Below are 26175 nucleotides of genomic sequence, written 5' to 3'. Positions count from 1 at the left end.
TACTCAAGATAAATCCTTGTAGATATTCCAACTCAGTGTTAATTAGCACTCGCGAAGTAGCCATCAAGTTAGGGAGAAGTTTGGTTCCACTCTAGATCTGTGTGTGAGAGAGAGCGAGAGCTGAGAGTATGAGAGGCTGAGAGCGAGTGTATGGCAGGGCACGGGACAATGACCCTCACCTCCAATACACCTGCTCAGTGGAGTGAATTTCCAGCTCTCACTGTTATTGTCTATATCACAGTGAGATCTGGTTGTTGCTGTCCCTGTCACTGTCACCGTTTACCGCTTGACAGTGGCCTGAAAGCATACCAAATGTTTAAAATGATTTGGTAGCGATTACAATGTCATAAATAAAAATGGACTATGGTTTCCAGGCCCTTGAACTTCATGAAAGGAATCTGCCAGTGCAGCTGAGTGAGGGTTGTAGCACTGAGGAGACCCCAGTTCTGTTTACCTTTGTGCACTTCGCTCAAGTACTCCCCCATCCTCGATTATTCCCACCCTGTTGTGCTCCTGCCGCTAGTGCTCCCACCCTCAGTTACCCGCTGTCACCGCACAGTCACGGCCTCTGCCACGCACTGCACTGACACTGCCATCTTGGATTGGATCCTTCCCAGGGCTTTCACTCTGTGCCTTCTCCGTCTCCTGTTATGCGCCCCCCCCCCCCCCCCCCCACACACACACACAAACCATTGCCATTGGTTTTCTAATGCTACCTCTCCTTCCCACAGCTCATTGTTACTCAGTTAGGTCATTAACCGTCAATCCTCTCAGGTGCACTTAGGGACAGGCGATAAATGTATCCACCGTGGGCAGTAATACTGCGAAAGAATGGAAACCAGAGTAAGTTGACCTCCTTCTTCCATCCCTGAAACAGGGAGGTAAATATGTTGTCATCCTCTCCTCATTTTTCTGTCTGCAACTCTGCTGGGGCTGTCTGCGTTGTCAGGATTCACTGTACATGCAGGGAGACTCCAGGTGCATTGACAACCCCCACAAATCTCTCTGTCAAAGAGGCTGTAACACTGAGTGAGTATTTTCATTTATGGACTGATTGGTACAGACCAGATGTTAATCCTTCCCCTTTCGGTTCTGTACTCACTCAGGTACTTCCCCCTGAAATAAGGGAACTCATCATCTGAGGAGTCACTGTAGCAGAAAGGGTCAGCCCTCGCTGTTCGGCTAGAAAGTTGGGTTCAGAAGTTTTTTTGTCCTGTCTTGGGATGTTGGAGTCACTGGAAAAGGCCGTAATTACCCCCCCCCCACCCCCCGCAAACGTTCTAGAGCTACTTCAGGCCAAACGATCTTCCACAATGCTATTGGTCAGGCTCTTCCAGGAGTGTTCGGCACTTCTGTGAATCTCCTGGAGGACGTTTTCCTGCATTAAAGCTGTTCTATAAAACGCGCTGTGTTGTCATGACAATGAAGGAACAATGATATATTAAAAACAGAAATAACTGCGGACACTGCAAATCAGGAACAAAAACAGAAGTTGCTGGAAAAGCTCGGCAGGTCTGGCAGCATCGGTGAAGAGAAAATCAGAGTTAACGTTTCGGGCCCATATTCTGAGGAATGGTCACCAGACACACAAAGTTATCTCTGATTTCCCTTTCGCAGATGCTGCTAGATTTCCCAGAGATAATGGGAACTGCAGATGCTGGAGAATCCGAGATAACAAGGTGTGGGGCCGAATGGACACAGCCGGACAAGCAGCATCAGAGGAGCAGGAAAGCTGACGTTTCGGGCCTAGACCCTTGAAGGGCTCCACACTTTGTTATCTCTGCTAGATTTACAGACAGCTTCTGTTTTTGTTTCGGAACATTGATAGATTGCTCGCTGCAGTTGCACAGGACCTTGGTGAGACCACACTTGGAATGTTGCGCGCAGGTTGCATCTCTTTACCTGAGGATGGATGTCCTGGTGATGGAGGGAGTGCAGCGAAGGTTTACCAGACTGATTCCTAGGTTGACAACACTGATATAGGAGGGGCGTCTGGTTCAGTTAGGACTGTAATAGTAGAGATCCTGGAGTTTAGAAGAATGGGGTGGGGGGGATCTCATCGAAACCTACAAAAATCTAAAGGGACTAGACAGGGTGTGGAATGATAATTAAAGTGTCAAAAGCAGAAAGTAGCTAAAGCTTGGAACTAGAGGTTGGAATGATGGGAACGTAGGCCAAGTAAGAATATGTGACAAATTGTTGCTTGTCTGTAGGAAGCTTAGAACCTGCTGATTCAATGTTGACCCAAAGCTTAAACACGTTCTACTTAAAGATAACTTATTAACAACCACAGGTGGTGGAACCATGACATATGACCTTCCTTAAGGGGATGTCATAAACTATCCGAGATTACCTGCTTATAACAACTGACTCAATCTATAACAGCACATATAACTTTTGCTGTGTTTTTGCACTCATCAGCGACTGCAGACCTGACCGTAGGTCAGCTTTGGCTCCCCGTGATAACATGAATAAAGCCTCTTTACCTTAAAGTCTAAAGTTCCAGGGTGCGACTAAATTAATATGTTCAACACAGGGTAAACTTAGGAAGAATGTTCCCAATGTCTGGGGAGCCCAGAACCACAGGCCGCAGTTTAAGGATACAGGGGAGGTCATTTAAGATTGAGATGAGGAGAAATATCTTGACTGAGAGAGCGGGGAGCCTGAGGAATTCTCTACCCTAGAGAGCAATTGAGGCCAAAACATTAAACATTTTCAAGAAGGATTTAATTTGTATTTTTTAAGGCTAAAGGGATCAAAGGGTATTGGGGAGAAAGCAGGAACTGAGGACAGAGTTGGATGATCAGCCATGACCATAGTGAAAAGTGGAGCAAGCTCGATGGGCCGAATGGCCTGCTCCTGTCCCTATTGTAGAAGTTTCTACATTTCCAAATGAGGGTAGTGTGTGATTTGGTGGGGGGAGGTGTGTGATCTGGTAGGGGATGGCGCTTGTTCCTCTCAGCAAGGGAACGTGATGGTCTGGAGGGTGGCCTGGGTGCACACATCTTGCCCGTAAAGCACTGTGCTTCCTCACTGAAGAGGGTCCCTGTGCAGCGACAGGGTTGTCCTTCCAGCATGCTGCTCCACATCCAAGAGAAGAACCTTGGCTGTGCCCGGGCCTCTTGTCTGAGATCGTGCTTCCAGATTGTGGACCTGTGGACACCACAAGGTCCTCTAACAACTCGAGAGATATCGGGTGAAATGAACCTTCCGTTCCCGATCCATTTCAGCACGATGACAGCACACACTGCTGCCAGCCTTCCTCTGGTTAGACTTATATCTTTATATTTGAATCCCTTTGTATCCTCACTTCACCCTAGAGCCACTCCGACAACTTCACCTCTCAACCTAACGTACAGTCCATTCCTTGGGCATCAAGTAAGCCCTGTGCCTTTTTAGCCCAGTGTTAGAGGCAGCTGAGCTTCCTTCGCTGCTCGTTGAGTCCTGCAGGCAGCTCTGCTATAACAACTGCTCCAGCAGCATGAATTGGCAGGAACGTGATTGACAAATAGAGGAACGCTATTTCCAAAACGCAAGCTTGTGTTGGCTATAACGCGATTCCGTTGGTGTGCAGAGGTGCATGGTTTGACATCACATGATCGTTTCGTGGGGTTTGTCGTGAACACGTACAACGTTAGTTCTGAAACCGATATCATATCGCAGACTTTGTTGTGAAGTTCTTTCTGTGAGAAGTACCTTACAGCCTCCTCCCCCGTCAAGTCATCTTGACATCTTTTCAAGCTCAAGTGTTAAATTTGTTTTTATGGATGTGAGTTTGCTCGCTGAGCTGGAAGGTTAGTTTTCAGACGTTTCGTCACCATTCTGGGTAACATCATCAGTGAGCCTCCGGTGAAGTGCTGGTGTTATGTCCCGCTTTCTATTTATCTGTTTAGGTTTCCTTGGGTTGGTGATGTCATTTCCTGCGTTGGTGATGTCATTTCCTGTTCTATTTGTCAGAGGGTGGTAGATGGGCTCCAAATCAATGTGTTTGTTGATGGAGTTCCAGTTGGAATGCCATGCTTCTAGGAATTCTCGTGCATGTCTCTGTTTGGCTTGTCCTAGGATGGATGTGTTGTCCCAATCAAAGTGGTGTCCTTCCTCATCTGTATGTAAGGATACGAGTGATAGTGGGTCATGTCTTTTTGTGGCTAGTTGATGTTCATGTATCCTGGTGGCTAGCTTCCTGCCAGTTTGTCCAATGTAGTGTTTGTCACAAGTTCTTGCAAGGTATTTTGTAGATGACGTTTGTTTTATTTGTTGTCTGTATAGGGTCTTTTAAGTTCCTTAGCTGCTGTTTTAGTGTGTTGGTGGGTTTGAGGGCTACCCTGATGCCAAGGGGTCCGAGTAGTCTGGCAGTCATTTCGGAAATGTCTTTGATGTAGGGGAGAGTGGTTATGGTTTCTGGGCACGTTTTGTCTGTTTGTTTGGGTTTATTGCTGAGGAATCGGCGGACTGTGTTCATTGGGTACCCGTTCTTTTTGAATACGCTGTATAGGTGATTTTCCTCTGCTCTGCGTAGTTCCTCTGTGCTGCAGTGTGTGGTGGCTCGTTGGAATAATGTTCTAATGCAGCTTCGTTTGTGGGTGTTGGGATGGTTGTTCCTGTAGTTTGTGTTTATTTCATTATTAGATATGAATTAAACATTTCTGCAAATTGTGCTATCCTTTGTGTTCGGCTTTTCAGTGATTTTTGTTTTGGTGTTCTGTCCCCAAACCCCACTTGTCCCGTAGGCCCCCCGTTATTTCTGTTGGAGGATTTTCTGTAATGCACTGTTGCACAGGAACGCAGCTGTAGCGAAATTGACTGTGTGTCTCTGGCCAAATGTTTGCCTATTCCTCCTGATGTCTTTTTTTTTTCAGTTTGTCAGACGGGCATGTTGTCCCGCTCTAAAGGCGCTACACAAATGCACAGCACAAATTGCTGGAGGAACTCAGCCGGTCCAGCAGCATCTGTGGAGAGAGAGCAGAGACAGCATTTCAGGACAAGTGACTCTTCAGAAGAACTGAACCTTCTGAAGAAAATACCATGGACTCAAAGTGTTAACTCTGCTTTCTCTCTTTCACAGGTGCTGCCAGACCTGCTGAGTTTCTCCAGCAACTTCTGTTTTCAGGTCTCCAGCGTCCACACTTCCTTGTTTTATTGTGTATGTGCATCTTGTTGAATTGACTCTTGCTGTTGAAGAGAATGTAGCCCTTTGGCAGGTAGCCATGCACGATAGTGGGACAAGAGGTTAGGGTGGAGCGGACAGATTCTGGTATCGTTGTATCTGGGACAGCAAGAACTGCCGATGCTGGAGTCAGAGACGACACAGTGTGGAGCTGGAGGAACACAGCAGGCCAGGCAGCATCAGGGGAGCAAGAAAGCTGACATTTTTTTCTGAAGAAGGGTTCCCAACCTGAAACGTCAACTTTCCTGCTCTTCTGATGTTGGCCTGGCTCCTGGTTCCTCCAGCTCCACACTGTGTTAATCTCATTGTCGTATTGGTGCTTGGGACCAGTTCAATAGGGAAGTGTCCCATCACCAGGTAGTGGGGTCGTGGGTGATATTGAAGAGAAAGAGTTGGAAAGGGGTGCATACCCACCTTCTCCACTCAAAAATGGAGCACTTTTAATTAAGATCTAAATAAAGTGCTCGTGTAACAGTGCGATGTTATTGGGATAACATCCCATTGATTTCTGTAATTTCCACAAATTAATGCTCTTTATCTGCTTACGCAGAGATATGCAAACACTGCCTTAAAACTTCCTGCACAGCTAGAATTAGGTATAAACTTTGTAAGTCTTTATCTTTCTGCACAACTGTCTCAAATAAGATTAGGTGAGCAGCGTTTGTAAAGGTGTGAGACTTCTGAGATCCTGTAAAGAATGTAACTTCTGTTTCTGCTCGAGGGACTTTTGTTCAAGCCAGACCCTTCGGCTTGAAATTACATTCTGTCACTTCGGCAATTTGAAATCGTCTCCTGCTGTTAGCAGTCACTTCACGAACGATCAATGCTGTATCCTGCTCTCTTTATGTTTCCTGTGTCATAATCATTTGTGTATCATGTCATTGTCCGATGCAGTGACTGTTTCATGTACCATGCCACTGTGTGATGTAAGATTGCTTTATGTGTTATGCACTCGATAAGGTATAAAAAGTGGGGACTGTCCGCTGCTCGGGGAGAATCGCTTACGAGACTCTGCACTCTGTGCCGGGTTGAGTACAGTGATCCTCCACGGCTTGTACTTGCTTTGTAATAAAGGATTTGTGTTTTTCAAAACAGGTCAGTGTTTTGTTATTGCATCAAGTCCGTGAGGGTCTCCGAAAACGAACCTAACAACAGGAGAAAGCAAACCTTTGGATATTGGTTGTTGGGAAGATTTTGATTAAGGGTGAAAGACTTGTTTTCCTTCATGCCTTAGTGACTTCTTTGTATCAGAACCTTTCAAAGCACCTTTCAGCTAATGAGGTTCACACTGCTGCAATATAGGAAACCTGACAGCCAGCTTGAGCAGAGCAAATGGAGTGTCAGCTTTTATTTTGAAGGGAATGTGGTACAACAATAGGATAAAAACCGAAAGAACTGCGGATGCTGTAAATGAGGAACAAAAGCAGAAGTTGCTGGAAAAGCTCAGCAGGTCTGGCAGCATCTGTGAAGGAGAAAACAGAGTTAATGTTTCGCTACGGAGGAAGGGTCACCGGACCCTGCTGAGTTTTCCCAGCAACTCTGTTCTTGTTGTTGATAACGAAAGGGTAGTCTTGCTAAAACGGTCAAACTATAGCTGCAACTGTGAACTGTTTGGACCCCCCCCCCTTATCTAAAGAAACGCTCGCTGACATAGGAGGCAGTCCAGAGAAGGCTCACTCAGCTGATACCAGGTACGGAGACCTTAACATAGTCAGGAGTCACACTTGATGAACCACTTTGTATCGAAAAGCCTGTGATTTTAAATAAACCTGTTGGACTATATAAGCTGGTGTCGTGTGAATTCTGACCCAGTTCAACACCGATACCTCCACATCATGGCTTAACATAGGAGCAGGATAGGCCATTCAGCCCCTCAAGCTTGTTCCACCATTCACTGAGACCAAGGCAGATACATAGCCCACCCCTGTTCTTAGGTTAAAACAGCCTCACAAATATGATTGAGTTTTTTGAGGAAGTGGCGAAGATGATTGATGAGGGTAGGGCAGTGGACGGTGTCCTCGTGAGATTTATTAAAGCAGTTGACAAGGTCCCTCAGGGTAGGCTGGTCCAGAAAATTCAGTCAAATGGGGTCCATGGGAGTTGGTAAATTGGATGCAACATTTACTCAGTCATAGAAGTCAGAGAGTAGTTGTGGAGGGGTGTTCTTACTGGAAGCCTGTGACCACAGGTGTTCTACAAGGATCAGTGCTGGGACCTCTGTTGCTTGTCGTAAATATGAATTGTTTGGATGAAAATGGTGATGGTGTGATTAGTAAGTTTGCAGATGACATGAAAAGTGCTGGAGTTGTGGACAGTGAGGAACGTTGTCAAAGGATGGCAAGTTGGGCAGAGAAATGGCAGGTGTGGAAGAGAGTTCCAAACATGCAGGACCCTCCCGAACAGCCTGGCCCTGATTCTCAGACTGTGGCCCTGGTTCTAGAAACCCCAACCAGTGGGGACAGTTTATCTTTATCTACCCTGTCTTTTCCTGGAAGCCTTGATTGAATCAGCCTTGATCCTTCTAAATTCCCGAGAAAACAGGCCCAATTTGTTTAAGATAACACGGCGTGGAGCTGGACGAACACAGCAGGCCAGGCAGCATCAGATGAACAAGAAAGCTGGCGTTTCAGGTCGAGACCCTTCTTCAGAAAACCCAAAACGTCAGCCTTCCTGCTCCTCTGATGTTGCCTGGCCTGCTGTGTTCGTCCAGCTCCACGCTATGTTATCTCAGATTCTCCAGCATCGGCAGTACCTACTATCCCCAATTTGTTTAATCTCTCCTCTTAATTTAACCCCTGAAGTCCAGGTAGCATTCTCGTTAAAACCTACAGTCTACTCCCTCCAAGGTAAAGGTGTGCTGCTCTGATCTGCTGAGAGTACTCCAACTGGAAGCTAGTTTGATTTCTGTATAACTGCAGCATAACCTCTGCGCCCTTGTACTCTGGTCCCCTAGCTATTAAGAGCAGCATTCCATTTACTTCCTTGATTATTTTCTGACTAAATTGGGCCAATACTTGTTGGAGTTGAGAAGAACGAGAGGCGATTGAATTGAAATTTACAAGGTTGTTAGGGAACGCAGCAGGGTGAATGTGGAGAGATTGTCCCCCTCATGGGAGAGGCTAGGATCAGAGACTAACATCTGAGTCAGGGATCACCCATCTAAGGCAAAGATGTGAAGGAATTTATTGTTTTAAAACCGTGGGATTTCTTTACTGCAGAGGCTGGGCTAAGATAAGTTTTCAATCAGGAAGGGGGACCAAGGATTAGGGGGAAAAGGCAGGAGAGTTGAGGACTATCAGAGCAGCCATGATCTAGCAAGATCCCACTGACAGCAGAGAGATAAATGGTTTGACAGTGAGTTCTGATTGATATACATTGGCACCAGGACCCTGTGGAAAGCTCCCCTGCTCTGCTTCATGTGGTTTCTTTTTGGCTCTGCATCCATGTGAAGAGCACACAGCCTCAGCTCAATGTCTCACCCTGGAGTTCGGGACCTCTGATAGTGCAGCACACCCTGAGCATTGCTGCGCGAGGTGGGAACTCGGGCATGGAATCCGAACCTCTCACTGACAAAATCATTTAGCTGCTCCCATGACAACAGATTGATAAAGATTGTCACATCTTGCTCGGTAGCCTGCCCACCTCCCCTACCCCCATTCTAATTAAAGCTTAGCTTGGGTTCAGCACTGCAGCTATCTTTAATGAGTCAAAACATGAAAACAGCATTGCCTATTGGTTTCTGTTCAAAAACAAAATGCACACGGGCTTTTCAGTAGTACGTAGAGGAAAATATTTCTGGGAAACTGCAAAGTTTTTTAGGGTTTTCTGAAGTGCCTTAATTGTATTTTGATTAATTGTGGTATGGAAGCTAATATTAAGCAATGTTTCTTGGCTGTTATTCAGTTTAGCTTTCAGCTGAGGTTAAATTAAATGGATAAAGTAACAGTAATCCTTAGAGGAGCATTTAAGAGAAATGAGGGTGGCAACTGGAAATGTACCTTCCACAACGTTCTGATCCTCTCCAGATACAGGGGAGCTGCTTAAACTTGGTGCGATATGTTTGTTTGTGAAAAGGAGGCAAAGAAAGTATCTAGAAGTCACAGGCCGGTCGGTGTAACATTTGTGATTGGGGGGGGGCCATCATACCCTGAATTCACAGGCCAGTCAATACAGCATTTGTGATCGGGGGTTATTGTACCCAGAATTCACAGCCCAGTCAGTGCAGCATTTGTGATTGGGGGTCATTGCACCCGGAATTCACAGCCTGGTTGGTGTAACATCTGTGATCGGACGTCATTGGACCTGCTGAGTTTCTCCAGCGATTTCTGTTTTTATTTCAAATTTCCAGCATCTGCTGGTTTTTTTTTAATTCCCTCTGGGCTGTTGTCCCTCTGTGGCGTTCCCTTCCCCAGAGTACAGAGTGAGGCGGGGCTACTTTGAAGGCAAATATCGGTTTGGACTGACGAGGTGAGGGCTTGTCGGGGTAGCTGTCTTGTTGGGGGTCACGATCAGATCCACCATCAGCTTGTTGCCTGGGGGAGCAGGCCTAAGAAATCTAATGGCTTTCTCCGCCTCCTGATTCATCTATTTGTAGAGGCTCTTGCCTGTGTGTTCCCTGCCCCCTGGCTCATCCTCTTAACCCATCACCTAAATAGCTCCAAGCCCCATTCACTCATCCCTCACTGACCCTACCAGCTTTGAAATTCCTGGCCTCCTTTTCAAATGGCTATGTGTGACCTTACTGTTCTTTCTGAGTCACTTCCTGAAACCAGTCATCTCTCTTTGACATCTCTGCATCCCTCTGACTGCTCTTTCAACTATCCACTATTAAAATCACACCTGCTGGAATTTATTTGGTAAACCTCTCTCGTTTCTTATCCTGAGATAACAAGGTGTAGAGCTGGATGAGCACAGCAGGCCAAGCAGCATCAGAGGATCAGGAAAGCGAGACCCATACTTCCCACTTCCAGGAGGCTCCTGAATATGACCTAGCTTCTGCTAATCTAATCTCTAGGACCTTACCACCACAGAGACACACACATGTGTTGTTTTTGGTAGGCCCATTCATTGTTGCCTATCCCCCTTGTTAGGATCAATCCCTTCACTGAGGGCCTGGAGTCGCATGTAGACTTGACCGAGTAAGGGCGGCAGCTTTGATTCAAAAGCAGAAGTTGTTGGAAAAGCTCAGCAGGTCTGGCAGCATCTGTGAAGAAAAATCAGAGTCAACGTTTTGGGTCCGTTGACCCTTCCTTAGATAACTCTGATTAGAACAAAGAACAATATAGCGCAGAACAGGCCCTTCGGCCCTCCATGTTGCACCGACCTGTGAACTAATCTAAGCCCCTCCCCCTACACTATCCCACCATTATCCATATGCTAATCCAACGACTGTTTAAATGCCCCTAATGTGGCTGAGTTAACTACATTGGCAGGCAGGGCGTACCACGCCCTTACCACTCTCTGAGTAAAGAACCTGCCTCTGACATCTGTCTTAAATCTATCACCCCTCAATTTGTAGCTATGCCCCCTTGTACAAGCTGAAGTCATCATCTGAGGAAAAAGACTCTCACTGTCCACCCTATCTAATCCTCTGATCATCTTGTATGTCTCTATTAAATCCCCTCAGCCTCCTTCTCTCCAATGAGAACAGACCCAAGTCCCTCAGCCTTTCTTCATAGGGGCTGCGCTCCAGACCAGGCAACATCCTGGCAAATCTCCCTTCCACCTTTTCCAATGCTTCCACATCCTTCCTGTAATGGGGCGACCAGAACTGCACGCAATATTCCAAGTGAGGCTGCACTAGCGTTTTGTACAGTTGCAGCATGACATCACAGCTCCGGAACTCAATCCCTTTACCAATAAAACCTAACACACCGTAAGCCTTCTTAACAGCACTATCAACCTGGGTGGCAACTTTCAGGGATCTATGTATATGGACACCAAGATCCCTCTGTACGTCCACACTACCAAGAATCTTTCCATTGACCCAGTGTTCTGCCGAACTATTATTCTTCCCAAAGTGAATCACCTCACATTTATCTGCAATGAATTCCATTTGCCACCTTTCGGCCCAATTCTGCAGTTTATCCAAGTCTCCCTGCAACATTCTTCCACACTGTCCACCACTCCACCGACTTTAGTGTCATCTGCAAACAGACTAACCCATCCACCTATGCCTGCGTCCAAGCCATTTATAAAAATGACAAACAGCAGTGGTCCCAAACCAGATCCTTGAGGCACACCACTTGTAACCGGACTCCAGGCTGAATATTTTCCATCAGCCACCACTCGTTGCCCCCTAACAGAAAGCCAGTTTCTAATCCAAACTGCTAAATCTCCCTCAATCCCGTGCCTCTGCATTTTCTCCAATAGCCTACCAAGGCTTTACTGAAGCCCATGTACACCATGTCAACTGCCCTACCCTCATCCACATGCTTGGTCACCTGCTCAAAAAACTCAATGAGGCTTGTGAGACACGACCTGCCCTTGACGATTCCATGCTGACTATCTCCAATCGAATTGTTGCTTGCTAGATGATTATAAATCCTATCTCTTATAATCCTTTCCAAAACTTTTCCTACAACAGACGTAAGGCTCACAGGTCTATAATTACCTGGGTCATCCCTACTGCCCTTCTTGAACAAGGGCACAACATTTGCAACCCTCCAGGCCTCTGGTACTAAACCTGTAGACAATGAGGACTCAAAGATCAAGGCCAAAGGCTCCTCCACCTCCTCCCTAGCGTCCCAGACAATCCTCGGAAAAATCCCATCTGGCCCAGGAGATTTATCTACCTTCACACCTTCTAGAATTGATAACACCTCCTCCTTACTAAACTTAATCCTTTCAATTCTAGTAGCCCATAACTCAGTCATCTCCTCTACAATATTCTCCTGTTCCTCAGTGAAACAGATCAGAAATAATCATTTAGCACCTCTCCAATCTCCACAGGGCCCACACACAACTTCCTACTTCTGTCTTTGACTGGCCCTATTCCTACCCTAGTCATCCTCTTATTCCTCACATACCTATAGAAAGCTTTAGGGTTCTCCTTTATTCTACCTGCCAATGTCTGCTCTTGTCTCCTCCTTGCTCTTCTTAACGCTCTCTTTAAATCCTTCCTAGCTAATCTGTAACTCTCCATCGCCTCATCTGAACCATCTCATCTCATTGTCACATGAGCCTCCCTCTTCCGCCTAACAAGAGATACAATTTCTTTCGTAAACCACGGTTCCCTGACCTTATCACTTCCTCCCTGTCTGACAGGGACATACCTATCAACGACACGCAATCTCTGTTCCTTAAACCAGCTCCACATTTTGATCGTCCCCATCCCCTGCATTTTGTTAACCCATTCTATGCCTCCTAAGTCTTGCCTAATCACATTATAATTGCCCTTCCCCCATTGATAACTCTTGCCCTGTGGCATGTTCCTATCCCTTTCCATCGCTAAAGTAAACATAACCGAATTATGGTCACTCTCTCCAAAGTGCTCACCTACCACTAAATCAAACACCTGGCCTGGTTCATTACCAAGTACCAGATCCAGTGTCGGCTCCCCTCTTGTCGGCCCTTTGACATACTGAGTCAGGAAACCCTCCTGCACACATTGGACAAAAACTGATCCATCCGACGTACTAGAGTTATAGCATTTCCAGTCAATGTTGGGGAAGTTAAACTCTCCCATAATGACCACCCTGTTCCTTTCACTCCTGCCCAGAATCATTTTGCCGATCCTCTTCTCCACATCCCTGGAACTTTGCGGAGGCCTATAAAAACCTCCCAGCAGTGTTACCTCTCCTCTCCTGTTTCTGACCTCAACCTCATCAAAAGTTCTTTCAGCCACCATTATACAGTCCTTGACTAACAAAGCCACACCTCCCCCTCTTTTACCACCTTCCCAGACCTTAATGAAAGACCTAAACCCTGGAACCTGCAACATCCATTCCTGACCCTGCTCTATCCATGTCTCCGAAATGGCCACAACATCAGAGTCCCAGGTACCTATCCAAGCTGCAAGCTCACCTACATTATTCCGGATACTCCCGGCATTAAAGTCGTCACACTTCAATCCAGCTTGCTGTCTGCCAGCACACTCCTGTGACAGTGAGGTCCTGACCATGTCCTTCCTACTCTCATCCTCCTGTGTACTACCCTGAGCTTTTCCAGCAACTTCTGTTTTTGTTCCTGATTCACAGCATCTGCAGTCCTTTTGGCTTTTATTCAGCAGATTTGGTTTCCCTGAAGGGAGGACACGGTGGCTCAGTGGTTAACACTGCTGCCTCAGCACCAGGGACCCGGGTTCGATCCCACCATCAGGCCACTGTCTGTGTGGAGTTTGTACATTCTCCCCATGTCTGCGTGGCGTTCCCTCTCATGGTCACAAAGATGTGCAGGTTAGGTGCGTTAGCCATGGGAAACGCAGGGTTATGGCGATTGGGTGGGATCCCCTTTGGAGGGTCAGTGTGGAATCAGTGGGCTGAATAATCTGTTTGCCGATGTGGTGGGATTTTTTACAGCGAAGGAGAACAGCTTGCGATTTGCAGTTGGGATTTGAACCACTATAGTATCTGCTGGATCGTGAGGCTGGCAGCAATGCTCCTGCGTAGCTGTCTCCTGTACCTCAGGGGGAGTTGCTTTGGGAGACTGGCTTTGTTGTTGAACAAATGCATTGCTGCATTTTCACCTCCAACCCATCTCAAACGTGCATTGCGGAAATATTGGGGACAGTTAGTGAGAGCCCAGAGACTTCTGTTTTTCCACTTTTTTGCTTTTAATTGTCTCTTTCAAAGAGCATTTTCCGCTGTGTATTCTTTTTTCGCAAGTTATCACAGCTTCAGATGAAAACGGACCCCATCCTAGACTCAGGCGCGAGTGTTGCAGTGTGTCACAGTATTGGCAACATTCCCCTCACCCCTAAATCGTTTGCAAAGACTTTACAGCCACAAGATTCTAGAAATAACATTATCGACTTGATTAACCCCTAACACTGTCGGCGTTTGTGGTGCACAATGAGGGGAGCAGTACCGGTGCATGAGTCTTGGTGCATCGCATCGTGAGCTACACAATCTGATACATGGGATCCAACAACAAAATGTGCTGAGTATCTTATGTGTGACCGACTAGTTGTCGCTTGATGCTTCAGAATTGTTTTTGATCAGGTCACGTTACCTGTGGTACACACGGGCTATAAATCCCTCAGAAAAGACTCTCCTGTCAGTGCAATGTCAGATGGGTGACCTTTGGAGGTCTTTAAAACTGTTGAGGCATTCAATAGTGCATGGAAAAACTGAAGATGTCCCCACATCCCCCGACAGTCACTACCTAATCAGCAACTCAGATGAAAAGCACCAGCGTGTGGACCTACTACCACAGGGGCATCATTGCACTGGATTGGTGTGGATGTATTTACGGGGAAGCTGGACAAGGGCATGAGGAATAGAGGAATAGGTGGATACGCTGATGGTGTGAGGAAGGGGAGACTCCTGGGGTGCATATGAGCCGAACGGGCTTGCTCTCGGTTATGAATGATGCCCGTTCGATGGTTGAGATGTGGACAGTACAAATCCAACTCAGCCCCGTACGCATGTGGATGCAAACACCAGCACGGTCCTGTGTAATGTCTGTGTAGAAGGGATGACATTCTGCCCATCTGTTCCAGGAAGTAAGGACAAGTGCAGCCTTCCGATTTGCCCCTTCATCCTCTGGATCCATGGGGTTGAACTCTTAACTGGGGGCTAGCAGCTGTGACACAGACCTTTGAAACTGCAACAGCTTTGTGTAAGTGGAAAATATACTATTCAAAATAAAAATAAAACCACTAATCCCCCAGAGATTAGTGACACTGATTTTGGACAACTGAGGTGAATTTTATGTGTGTGTGAGGTGAATCTCGGTTTGATCAAATTGACCATTTATTTGAAACTCCCGGCCATGTTCATGTTGAATGGAATGGGCCGAATGGCCTACTCCTGCTCCTATTTTCTATGTTCCTATGGTCAGCCTTCATTAAGATTCTTAAGCAATGACAATATTGACTAGATGCCCCATCCGAACCCTTTTAGTGGAACCTCACCATTTACACTAAAACAATTCAGGGTTGTAAGTGAGAAACATTCTGGAGATGAAACAGGCTGGTGGTTTGCAGTCATATATTGCAGCTTATTAGTCTATGCTCATGATGAAATACTTTGACCCATTTTTCTCTTAAGGCAAACATTTGCAATGAGATGCTTTTGCTAACTTAAGGCAGCATGGCGAGAAGAGGTTTGTCTTATACAAAAACAAATAAAATCGCGAAAGTTCATGTTCAAGTGTGGTTCCAGTTTTGGACAGGATTCAATAAAAGTTTTGTGGAGTTGTGCAATGTTTTGACAGAGAGAGCCGAGGACACAGGGAGAGTCTTTATGATGAGATGATCCCACAGTGCTAAGGCCCTTTGTTGTAGCTGAGTTAACCAATCAGATTGCAGCACAGTGATGGTCTCTGCACACTCCGACAACCATTTCCAGTTCAAGGTAGAACGGTTGTATTTTTCGTGCGTGGTTCATGCAGGCGTGTCGCTTTGGGGGCCTCTATTGCCAACACCCCCTCCCCTGTGCAAGCTGACACGCTCGCTGGCGTCCGTCAGATTTTCGGGGGAATGACCACTTCGGGCTGACCCACACTGGGCCGCCACATCAAGACCTGGGCGTCGTTGGCGTTAGGTTTCCTCAGGGCATTGGGGGCGATGGGCTCATTCTTGCTGAGGATCAAGGGGGTCTCCTGCTCGATGGGCTCCAGCAGCATGGCCCGCTCCCCCAGCGCTTTGCTGGGGTCCACGGCGATGTGAAGCTTCATCCTCCACTTGATGGTCTGCAGCACAATGACTTCCCCTGTGCCCGTGTTGGAGGCTACTAGCCATGTGGTAAAGCTTTGGTCCCTCATGATACTGGTGAGCTGGGCGGTGTTAGACCTGCTGACCGGGACAGCCCAGGTGATGCTGGGGTAAAAGTTATCATTCATGCTGACTGTGAAACGCACTTCCCTTTTGGTGGGCCCTACAATAGTGTAAGTTTCTGTGCTGTTTCCGTACCAGGGGTAGTTAACTCCATCAGAGTCACTTATTGCTGAAATATGTCCATCTCTGAGATCGGGCAGCTCCCAACTGGACCTTTCGAAAGAAACAGAATTTGAAGAAGTTAGATCATGTACAAAGCTTTAACGCTATTTGACTCGAGACTCTCTGTTGACGAATACCAACAAAGTCAGAGGGAGGGCTTCAGTTTAGAAAGAAGGGCCAGCAGCCCATATGAGCCAAGGGGATAGAATGGACAGCCGGAGACTTTTTCCTGGGGTGGAGGTAGCTATTATGAGGGGGCATAATTTTACAGTGAGTGGAGGTAGATATAGGGGACTTGTCAGAGGTAGGTTCTTTACTCAGAGAGTGGTCGGGGCATGGAGTGCATTGCCGGAGAGGGTAGTGGAGTCAGTCTCATTAGGGGCATTTAAGCAGCTATTAGATAGGCATTTGGATGATAGTATAAGGTAGGGGTGGGGTTAGATAGACCTTAGGTTTAGGGTAAAGGTTCGGCACAACATTGTGGGCTGAAGGCCCTGTGCTGAGCTGTACTGTTCAATGTTCTAAGAGATCGCTGTTCTAATCCCCACTATTCTAGTCTCCCAGGTCCTTGCCCACTTGTATCGTTAGAGTAAAAGTGCGTTCAACAGGAATCTGTGTCCCTCTGCCTCAGGCACAGCTGAGCCACCTCTGCTTCAAGGACCATAAATGGAGTCTACACTGTTCACCCTGAAGGATGTTGGAAGTCACGCCTGTGCTGGTCATACACAACAGCTCCTGAGGATGTTCAAGGGTTCTGCGAAAAAGAAATACCGGCAGGACAGTCGGGAATGTTTGCCGGGAAAAAGAAGGAAAGTCAGAGGAGAGAGATTTTAACAAGATTTAAGGGGCAAATGTTTTTACACAGAGTGTGAACTGCACTTCCTGAGGAAGTGGTGGGTGTGGGTACAGTTACAGCATTTAAAAGACATTTGGATAGGTTCATGAGTAGGAAAGGTTTGGAGGGATATGGGCCACGAGCAGGCAGGTGGGACTGGTTTAGTTTGGGATTATGGTCGGCAGGGACTGGATGGACCGAAGGGTCAGTTTCTGTGCTGTATGACAGTCATGTGAGCAGGGCATAGATGCTGGTTCCTGATCTCAGAGATTGATCAGATAAGATTTGATAGAATCATGAGACATGTAAAGAAACTGTTTCCAATGACTGAAATAATAATCAAGTTTAAGTCCATTGGCAGAAACAGCTCGGACTAAGTAATAAAACACAGTGTAGAGCTGGAGGAACACAGCAGGCCAGGCAGCCAGAATGCTGATGTTTCAGGTTGGGACCCTTCTTCAGAGATGGGGGAGGGGAAGGGGACTCTGAAAGGGGAAGGGGAGCCCCCCTACTTTGCTGAAGAAGGGTCCTGACCTGAAATGTCAGCTTTCCTGCTCTTCTGATGCTGCCTGGCCTGCTCTGTTCGTCCAGCTCCACACCGTGTTATCTCAGATTCTCCAGCATTGGCCGTTCTTGCTGTCCCTAGGACTGAGTAATGTTTGGAGGTTTAAACACAATGCACAGTGAAGATTTGGAATACGCTGCCTGGAAAGGAACTGAAACTGGTTTCACAGCGGCTTTCAACATGGAATATGCCAAAATATTGATAGCAAAAACAGCTTGCTGGGATGTGCGAGGAGAGTGAAGCTAAACGCATTACTGTTTGAAACAGTCATTGCAAAGCCCAGTGAGTCAATTAGCACATTGGCGGCTGTAACATTCTGGGGGAGGGGGCAAATGACATGGAAATGGCCCTTGGCTGGGTTTACTGGGTCGTAGCGGCACTGATAAGCTGGGGGCAGATATTACCCCTTCCCTGCTCTCCCCCCCCCCCCCCCCCCCCCCCCCCAAGGATGCTGTCGTATGTGAAAAGGAGGGAACTGAGGGGAAGAACAAGGTGGTTAAGCAGCTGGTGTTGAGGGGGGTCGGGATGGGCAACGAGGCTGCAGCTCCCACTGTGTCGCACATTTTAGGTGTCCCTGTCATACAGTGTACCGTTCTGACCTCCTGGTTTTAAAAAGGATACACAGGGTTGTTCAGTTGGATGGCAAATATTCCATACCAGTGCTGTCCTGGGCCTACAGTAATTCCTCAAAAATAAACAACATGGTCATTTAGCAAACATAGGGAAGGAGTAGGCCATTCAGCCCCTCTAATGCCATTGAATGAGATCATGGCTGATCTGTGGACTAACGCCACGACCCTCCCTTTGCCCATATCCCTTTGTAACCTTGCTTAACGATGGATTTATCTATATTAAATTTAAAACCAACAGTTAATTCAGCATCCACTGCTCCTAACGAAGAGAGATCCAAACCTCTCCTCCCTTGTGTGTGTAGCTGTGCTTTCAAACAACTCTCTGAGCGGACCTCAGACTAGACACTGGAAATGATTTATCCACCCTGTATTTTCCTGTTAATATCTTGAAGACTTTGATCAGGTCACCCCTTAACCTTGTAAATTGACAGAAACTGCCCTAACTCGTTTAATCCATCCTCTTAAATTAACCCCTGAAGTTCAGATATCATTCTTGTGCTCCCTCCACAGTCCGTACTCTCTCAGGTGTGGTGCCCTAACAGGTCTCTCGTTAGTCCCAGGTTTTGTATAACTGTGGCATAACTTCTTTGGCCCTATCCTCCAGTCCTCTAGTCTAGACTGGCATTCCACTAGCATTCTTAATTATTTTTTGCACATTTTAAAGATGTTTACACTTGGAAACCACACCCCCCCCCCCCCCCCATCCCAAGTCTCCTTGGACATTCACTGAATTGAACTTCATACTATTTAGAAAGTACACTGGTCTGTCCTTGCTTGGTCCAAACTGGGTATCCTCACACGTGCTAACATTGAACTCCATCTATCACAATGTTGCCCATTCACTGAGTGTAAGAGTGTAAAAGGATATTGATGGACTAACATCCACACTAACCACAGTGCTGCCTAACTTTGGGTCGTCACCAAAGCTGGGTATGTGACTTTCTCCGCCATTATCCAAGTATTAATAAAACCATGTGAAGAACTGAGGCACTAACACAGATCCTTGAGCGATACCATCGCTGCTTATGGGACATTGTGGGCAAATTAGCTGCTGTGTTCCAGTACACTCTAACAGTAGTTGAGCTAGCGAGTTTTGAGAAGATTTGTAGCTCAGATTCTGGATGTGAGTTTGCTCGCTGAGCTGGAAGGTTCGTTTTCAGACATTTCGTCACCATTCTAGTAGTTACACTTCAAAGGGGTTACACTGGCTGTAGAGTTCCTTGGAATGTCCTGAGGTTGTTTGAAGGTCATGGCAAGGGTTCTGTGGGCCAGCAGCAGTGATGCTCCCTCTGGGTGGAAGATTCAAGTCCCACCTCATGCTGTGATGGCCAACAGCCAAACTGGCCTACTAAAAAAATCATTTCCAAATACCACCACTTTCAGTTAGGGGTGAACGCATGTGGGAACGTTTTGAACAACCGAAGATCTGACTTGAGATAACAGGAAAACTCTACTTCTTTCTGGCCGTCCATATGGAGACATGGATTGATTTGATTTGTTGCTGTCACATGTATCTGAACACAGTGAAAAGTTTTGTTTCGTTTGCGGTACAGGCAGGGACATATAGATCATAGGGTGTTTGGACAGAGTGAGATATACAACCTTCACAGGGAGGTCCACAGGAGTAAGATCAATGTTAGGTTTGAAGTTAGAGAGGTCCATTCAGCTGTCTAATAATGCACCCCTCTCTGGTGCATTCTGGGATAGTTTAGCACATCTCACACGGTCAAGACCGTAAGCAGTGCACAGTGTCGGATGTTGCTGGATTCTGTAACATCCGAATGGAGCTGCTCCCCGCTAACCGGGTCTCGTGCTAGGACAGGAGTGTTCCCTCCCTGTTTTCGGCCCCTTTTCAGTTGCTCGTTGAGGGGGTTGAGAGTTTATTCTGAACAATAAGCACCTTTCCCAAAACTAACACAATAATCAGTTGGAGAGTGATAATGGGAACTGCAGATGCTGGAGAATCCAAGATAATAAAATGTGAGGCTGGATGAACACAGCAGGCCAAGCAGCATCTCAAGAGCACAAAAGCTGATGTTTCGGGCCTAGACCGTCAGCTTTTGTGCTCCTGAGATGCTGCTGGGCCTGCTGTGTTCATCCAGCCTCACATTTTACAATCAGTTGGAGATCTGATTTTGCTTTGAAGTATTAATGGATTTTCCGCACTGTATTAGATAAACTGTGTCTCTGTTTTTGTCAACTATGGAGCAAATTAAATACCAAGTTGGTGATGAGTCAAGGGTAGACAGATTGAATAAAGGTCAACTCTCGTTACAATGTGGGCCTTTAGTCTACAAGTTTGATGGTGCATTAACTGTGAATCTAAAGATCATAGGTTGCACCATGATCAAACTTGCATTTATATAGTGCCTTTCATGACCTTGGGTACCAGGGAAGCACGTTTGAAAATGTAGCCACCAAACTATTGCAGGAAACACGGCACTGCAAGATCCCATGAGCTGCAGTTTAAGAAATACCCAGATACATTTTTTTTGAGGGAACGTTGGTTGAGGGATAAATATTGGGGAGCACACCACCAGGGAGCACCGGCCTGCTTTTTGTCAGAGCAGTGTTTGCAACACCCTCAACGTCCTCCCTAGAGGAGACAGACAGGGTGTCACTCGATAGAGCCAGCTGTACCCCAGAGTCTCTCGAAGTAATGGGACTGAACCCCTAAAGCTCTCGCTAGATAAACGCGCGTGGGAGAAAGGAATGGGATACATTGACAGAGGAGATGAAATAGAACAATAAGAGGTTCACGTCAAGCATGAGGTGTTGGGATGAATGGACTGTTTCTTTCTGGTACCGATGATATGAATAGTTCTAGCCCATGTGCTATGTATGTTAAGCACAGCAATACGCTGTAATGAGAATCTGCAAAATCACTTTGTAATGAGGACAGTGATTTCACAGAAAGCCGGCCTGCTCTGATTTGGTAAAGTAATTGCTGGGAGTCATGGCCCCTGGTAGATGTCATTGTGAGACCAGTTAAAAAAAACGATTAGATCAAATCCTTCTTGCTCAGTGTTGCTGAGCTGGCCTGACTATCTAGTGCATACTGTCAGTCCCAGATGGTGCTGTGTATTTCAGCAAATAACAGTTCAGTGAGAATAGAAGCCGACCTCATTCGGCAATGTTCCAGGAATACTGAGTCGCGCTGTTATTATCTGTACAGCAGAATGGAATTGAACCAACACTGGAGTAGGCTGTGTGAGCATCACTTCAGAGACCACTCTGGGGCTTGGTTAGTTCAGTTGGCTGGACGGCTGCTCTCTGATACAGAGTAACACTAACAGCGCGGGTTTGATTCCTGCACCAGCTGAAGTTGCCGTGAAAGACTCTCCTTCTCAACCTCTCTTCCCCATCACCTCAGACTTTAAACCACCACCAATCCCCAACCAACACCCCCCCCCTCCCCCAATGAGACAGCAGCCCTGTGGCCTGCTTGGACAATGGTTATTTTAACTTTACTTTACTTTGGACAATGATGTGAGCTGCATGTGGATTAAAAAAAGTGCTGGCTTTGTTCATCCTGCATAATTAGGGAGCAGCACGGTGGCTCAGTGGTTCGCACTGCAGCCTCACAGCGCCAGGGACCCGGGTTCAATTCCAGCCTCAGGCGACTGTTTGTGAGAAGTTTGCACATTCTCCCCGTGTCTGCGTGGGTTTCCTCCCACAGCCCCAAGATGTGCAGGCTATGGGGATTGGCCGTGGGAAATCGCCTGTAGTGCTCAGGGACCTGTACATTGGCAGGGGTGGGTGCTCTGAGGGTCAGTGTGCACTTGTTGGGCTGAAGGGCCTGTTTCCACACTGTAGGGATTCTATGATCAATGATTCTATTCTTCAACCCAGCAGATAATTCATCCCCCACTCTCAGAGTGGGGGATTTCCACTATATTCCCAACTGTCTCTCAGCTTGCCTTCTCCATTAAACCTGGTGCTTACAGTTCCCCCCTCCCACAAACAGCAACCCCATCATGACCAGATAATCCACGCCTACACTTTCTCTTCTAATTTTCTGTCTTCAGTACCCACTGTACTTTGTTGTTCATAGATTTTTGTGAAGTTTTTTGAAGGGGAAATATTGGCTTGAACACTGGGGAGAAATACCCCTGTTCTCCTGTGAAATAATTCTGACCAGGCCAGACAGCAGACAGATATATGGTTTCATATCTTGTCCAAGATTCAGCATTTGTGGTTTTACAGCACTCCCACAGTGCTGCACAGTGAGGCAGTCTAGACTCCTCAGTTTCCAATGCAGGGATTTATCAACTCAGAGCTTTCTGACCCAGTGAGTGCTATTCCTGAGGCCACAGAGCACTGTGGAACATGTAAGATGAGTCAGGTGGCTCAAGAGTGGATACCTGACACTGCCAGGGGACTGCAGTGATCCTCAGTACGGCCTCACTGCAAACACAGAGACAAGCACCATTCAGAGATCATAGCAACTGAGCTGGATAATATAGAAGGTCTCCTGCACAGAGAAACACCTGATATTTTCTCTACCTCATATGCAGTCAGCACACTTGTTGCAGTGTCGAACTGATCAATATTTAAACCGATTTGCTCAGGAGAGGGTAAAGTGCAGCACGTCTTTTAATATATTAAGAACTGAACTTGAGAGACAGCAGCCTACGATAGGGCCCAGCTATTTTTAACATCCCTTAGCATCGCTCTAATTCCAGTGCAGTTTCTAGAAAGACTGGCATTTCTTTCGGAGCCACATCTGAAATAGTTGCAAAGTATTACGGGGCCATTTGTTTTGCAAAGGGCAACAAGGTTCGAGTTGGTGCGCTGGTCGACATTGATCCCTGATGGTTAACTAGAATAACTAGTGATTTATCTCGTGGCTGTCAGAGAGAACCTGCTGGTGGACAACCTGCATTCCCCGCACGCCAACGGCCATTCACTGCACAGCTTAACATGACAGCAGCGTAACACTCCCTCTGTACTGCGCTGGGAGCGTCAAGCAGGGGCTCTACGCTCACATGACAGACCATGATGTGTAAATAGACACACATATGGTGTGTGACTCAATGGAATAAATGTTTTGATGAAGTGACAGAATGTTGATCAAAGTGCTGGTTGCTGCAAATGCAAAACCTTTGGAAGGTGTTTGACAGGGGCAACACAGCAGGCTAATGAAGAAAGGGGCTCCAATTTCAGACTGAAATGGGGAGGAATTTCTTCTCTCACAAAGTTGAGTCATTGGAACTCCTTGCCACAGAGAGCTGTGGGGGCAGAGTTCTTGTGTGTATTTAAGGTCGGAATAGATTGATTCGTAATCAGTTGGGGAATCAAGTGTCCCGGGAAAACGCAGGAATTTGGACGTGAAGTGTTGGATCAGCCATGATCCTATTAAATGGCAGAGCGGCCTCGAGGGGCCAAATGGCCTCCTCCTGTTCACAATCCTTGTGGTCTCTGTGTCTAACTGCAGGGAAAATGCTGAGAGCAAACCACGTTGGTGAATGGAAGTATATTTTCATGTCGGGATGTAACTTCGGTTGGGTGTTCCCTAAGGCTCGCTTTTGGGTCCACTGCTTTCCACAGAAGTGGAGCTGAGATGACAGTCAGGATCAGCCATAGAACACAGAACGGTACAGCCCTGCACAAGAAGCTACCACCCTCTGTGTAAGAATCCTGCCTCTCACATCTGCACCCCCCCAACTCCACCACCGCCATCAGCCAGTCTCGCCAACAACCCTGGGGAAACAGACTCTCACAGTATACCCTATCCATGCCTGTGATCACTTTATCTACTTCTGCCAGTTCGCCCCCAGCCTCCTTGCTGTGATCTTATTGAATGACTGAACTGGTTTGAAGGGCCAAATGGCCTACTCTTGCTGCTAATACCTATAAAGATGAGAATGTTGAAAACACGATGGCACGGTGGCTCAGTGGTTAGCACTGCTGCCTCACAGTGCCAGGGACCCGCGTTCGATCCCACCATCTGTGCAGACTTTGCACATTCTCCCCGTGTCTGCGTGGGTTTCCTCCAGGCGCTCCAATTTCCTCCCACAGTCCAAAGGTGTGCAGGTTAGGGTGGATTGGCCGTGCTAAATTGCGCCCATAGTGCTCAGAGGTGTGTAGATTAGGTGGGTTATGGGGGATGGGTCTGGGTGTGATGTTCTGTGGGTCAGTGTGGACTTGTTGGGCCAAAGGGCCTGTTTCCACACTGTCGGGATTCTCTGATATCTAATGAACTTGCCCCAACAGTTTTCTGTGGGAGAGAATTCCACATGTTCACAACTCTGTGTGAAAAATTTCTTCTACCTCAGTCCTGAATGGCTTTCCTTACATTCTTAGAGTGTCAGCCCTTGTTCTGGACTTTCCCAACACGGGAACATTCTTCCCACATCTCGCCTGTCCAGTCCTGTTTGGGTATTCACTGTAAAGTGTTTGTCATTGTTTAAACCACAGGAAACCTTCAGATACACTCTAACATCGTGAAAAGAGGTCATTGAGCCCATCGTAACAGTGCCAGCCCTTTTAAAGTGTATCGAAGGAGTGCCCATGCTATCTATTACTCTTTCTCTCATGTAGCCGAGCAAAACTTCCAGGAACACATCAAATTCCCTTCTGAAAGTTATGATTAAATCCACTTCAGTCAGTGTGTCCCACATCACGAACTCAGAGTATTAAATAAAATCCCCTTATAACCTGATAGAAAGAATGCTTTCCTCTTCAAATTACAGGATAGAGAGAGGGCTACACCCAGCTCTCAGTCCGTGTTCCCATGCAGAGTGTGTGCCCTGGGGCCAATCAGCATTGCTAAGAAAGAAGCAGATGATCAGGCCATTGGTGGGATCCTGCTGTGCACAATTTGGCCAGCATGTTATGACAGCGACTGCCCTTTAAAACAGGATTCCATTGGCTGCAAAGTGATCTTGGACTGGCCCTTAGGTCTCAACAGGCTCTTCGGAGATCCCTCACAAAGAGGTCCTGGGGGTAAGCAGCAAGCGAGGTGCCTGCATGGCCCTGGCGACACACAGCTCAAATCTGAGATTAGGCTCCCGTGTTTTTGTTCAGTCACGGGATGTGGGCATCGCTGGCCAGGCTAGCATTTATTGCCCATCCCAAATTGCCCAGAGGGCAGCTAAGAGTCAACCACACAGAGGCTGAGTCTGAGGTAACAAGGTGTAGAGCTGGATAAACACGGCAGGCCAAGCAGCATCAGAGGAGCAGGAAAGCTGACATTTCGGGTTTACACCCTTCAACAGGTAAGAGCCAACCACATTGCTGTGGGCCTGGAGTCACATGTAGGCCAGACCAGGTAAGGATGGCAGTTTCCTTCCCTAAAGGGCATTAAGTGAACCTGATACATGTTTGCAGCAGTGCTTGGCATTCTGCGAGCTTTTGCTGTCGGCTTTTTCTTGTTATGAAATGTCACCATCCACCACGCTGGGATTTAACATTCCCTAAACATTAGCCAGGGAGTTCTGTATTGCTAGTCGCTGACATTACCCTCTGTCATTGCATTGCTTGCTATCAGCTAGTACGAACACGATGGCCCAAATTACCAGCTCCTTGTTAACATTTCTGTGCTCATCCATACATTCCCTTTTCATTGATGCAACTTTACCATGGAAACTGTTACTTTATATTGTCATAAAGAGACTGATGCTAGATGTCAAAGGTAGCATGGTTACCTGGGTGATAAAGAGATAGCAACATTCTGTTGGTTTTGCACACATCACTCACTAACGATACTGGTAACTTGCTAACGATGAATGGTTTCTACTTCAGGCATGACCCAACAGCTACTTGTATTTACGTGGTGTCCCTAACAGAGTAAAACATCCCAAATATAGGTTCACTGGCACATAAACCAAGCAGTGAGACATGCGAATGGATGCCCCCATGGATGGTGGAGCT

At 46.9% G+C, this 26175-nt stretch overlaps 1 protein-coding gene across 2 annotated transcripts in view; it reads right to left on the bottom strand.

The window, feature by feature from the left end:
- Positions 1 to 13933: 13933 nt before the first annotated feature.
- Positions 13934 to 26175, bottom strand: part of LOC125465227 (protein FAM78A) — a 35908-nt gene continuing 23666 nt past the window's right edge. For both annotated transcript variants that reach the window (XM_048558477.2, XM_048558478.2), the window contains one exon: positions 13934 to 16319. In XM_048558477.2, the coding sequence (XP_048414434.1) occupies positions 15794 to 16319 (526 nt within the window). In that variant the 3' untranslated portion in view covers positions 13934 to 15793. The remainder of the gene's footprint in view (positions 16320 to 26175) is intronic.

Source organism: Stegostoma tigrinum, chromosome 29, assembly GCF_030684315.1.
Source record: "Stegostoma tigrinum isolate sSteTig4 chromosome 29, sSteTig4.hap1, whole genome shotgun sequence".
In the NCBI taxonomy this organism is placed as follows: Eukaryota; Metazoa; Chordata; class Chondrichthyes; order Orectolobiformes; family Stegostomatidae; genus Stegostoma; species Stegostoma tigrinum.
The sequence above is the reverse complement of the archived record's forward strand: the minus strand, read 5'-3'. Positions and strand labels throughout refer to the sequence as shown.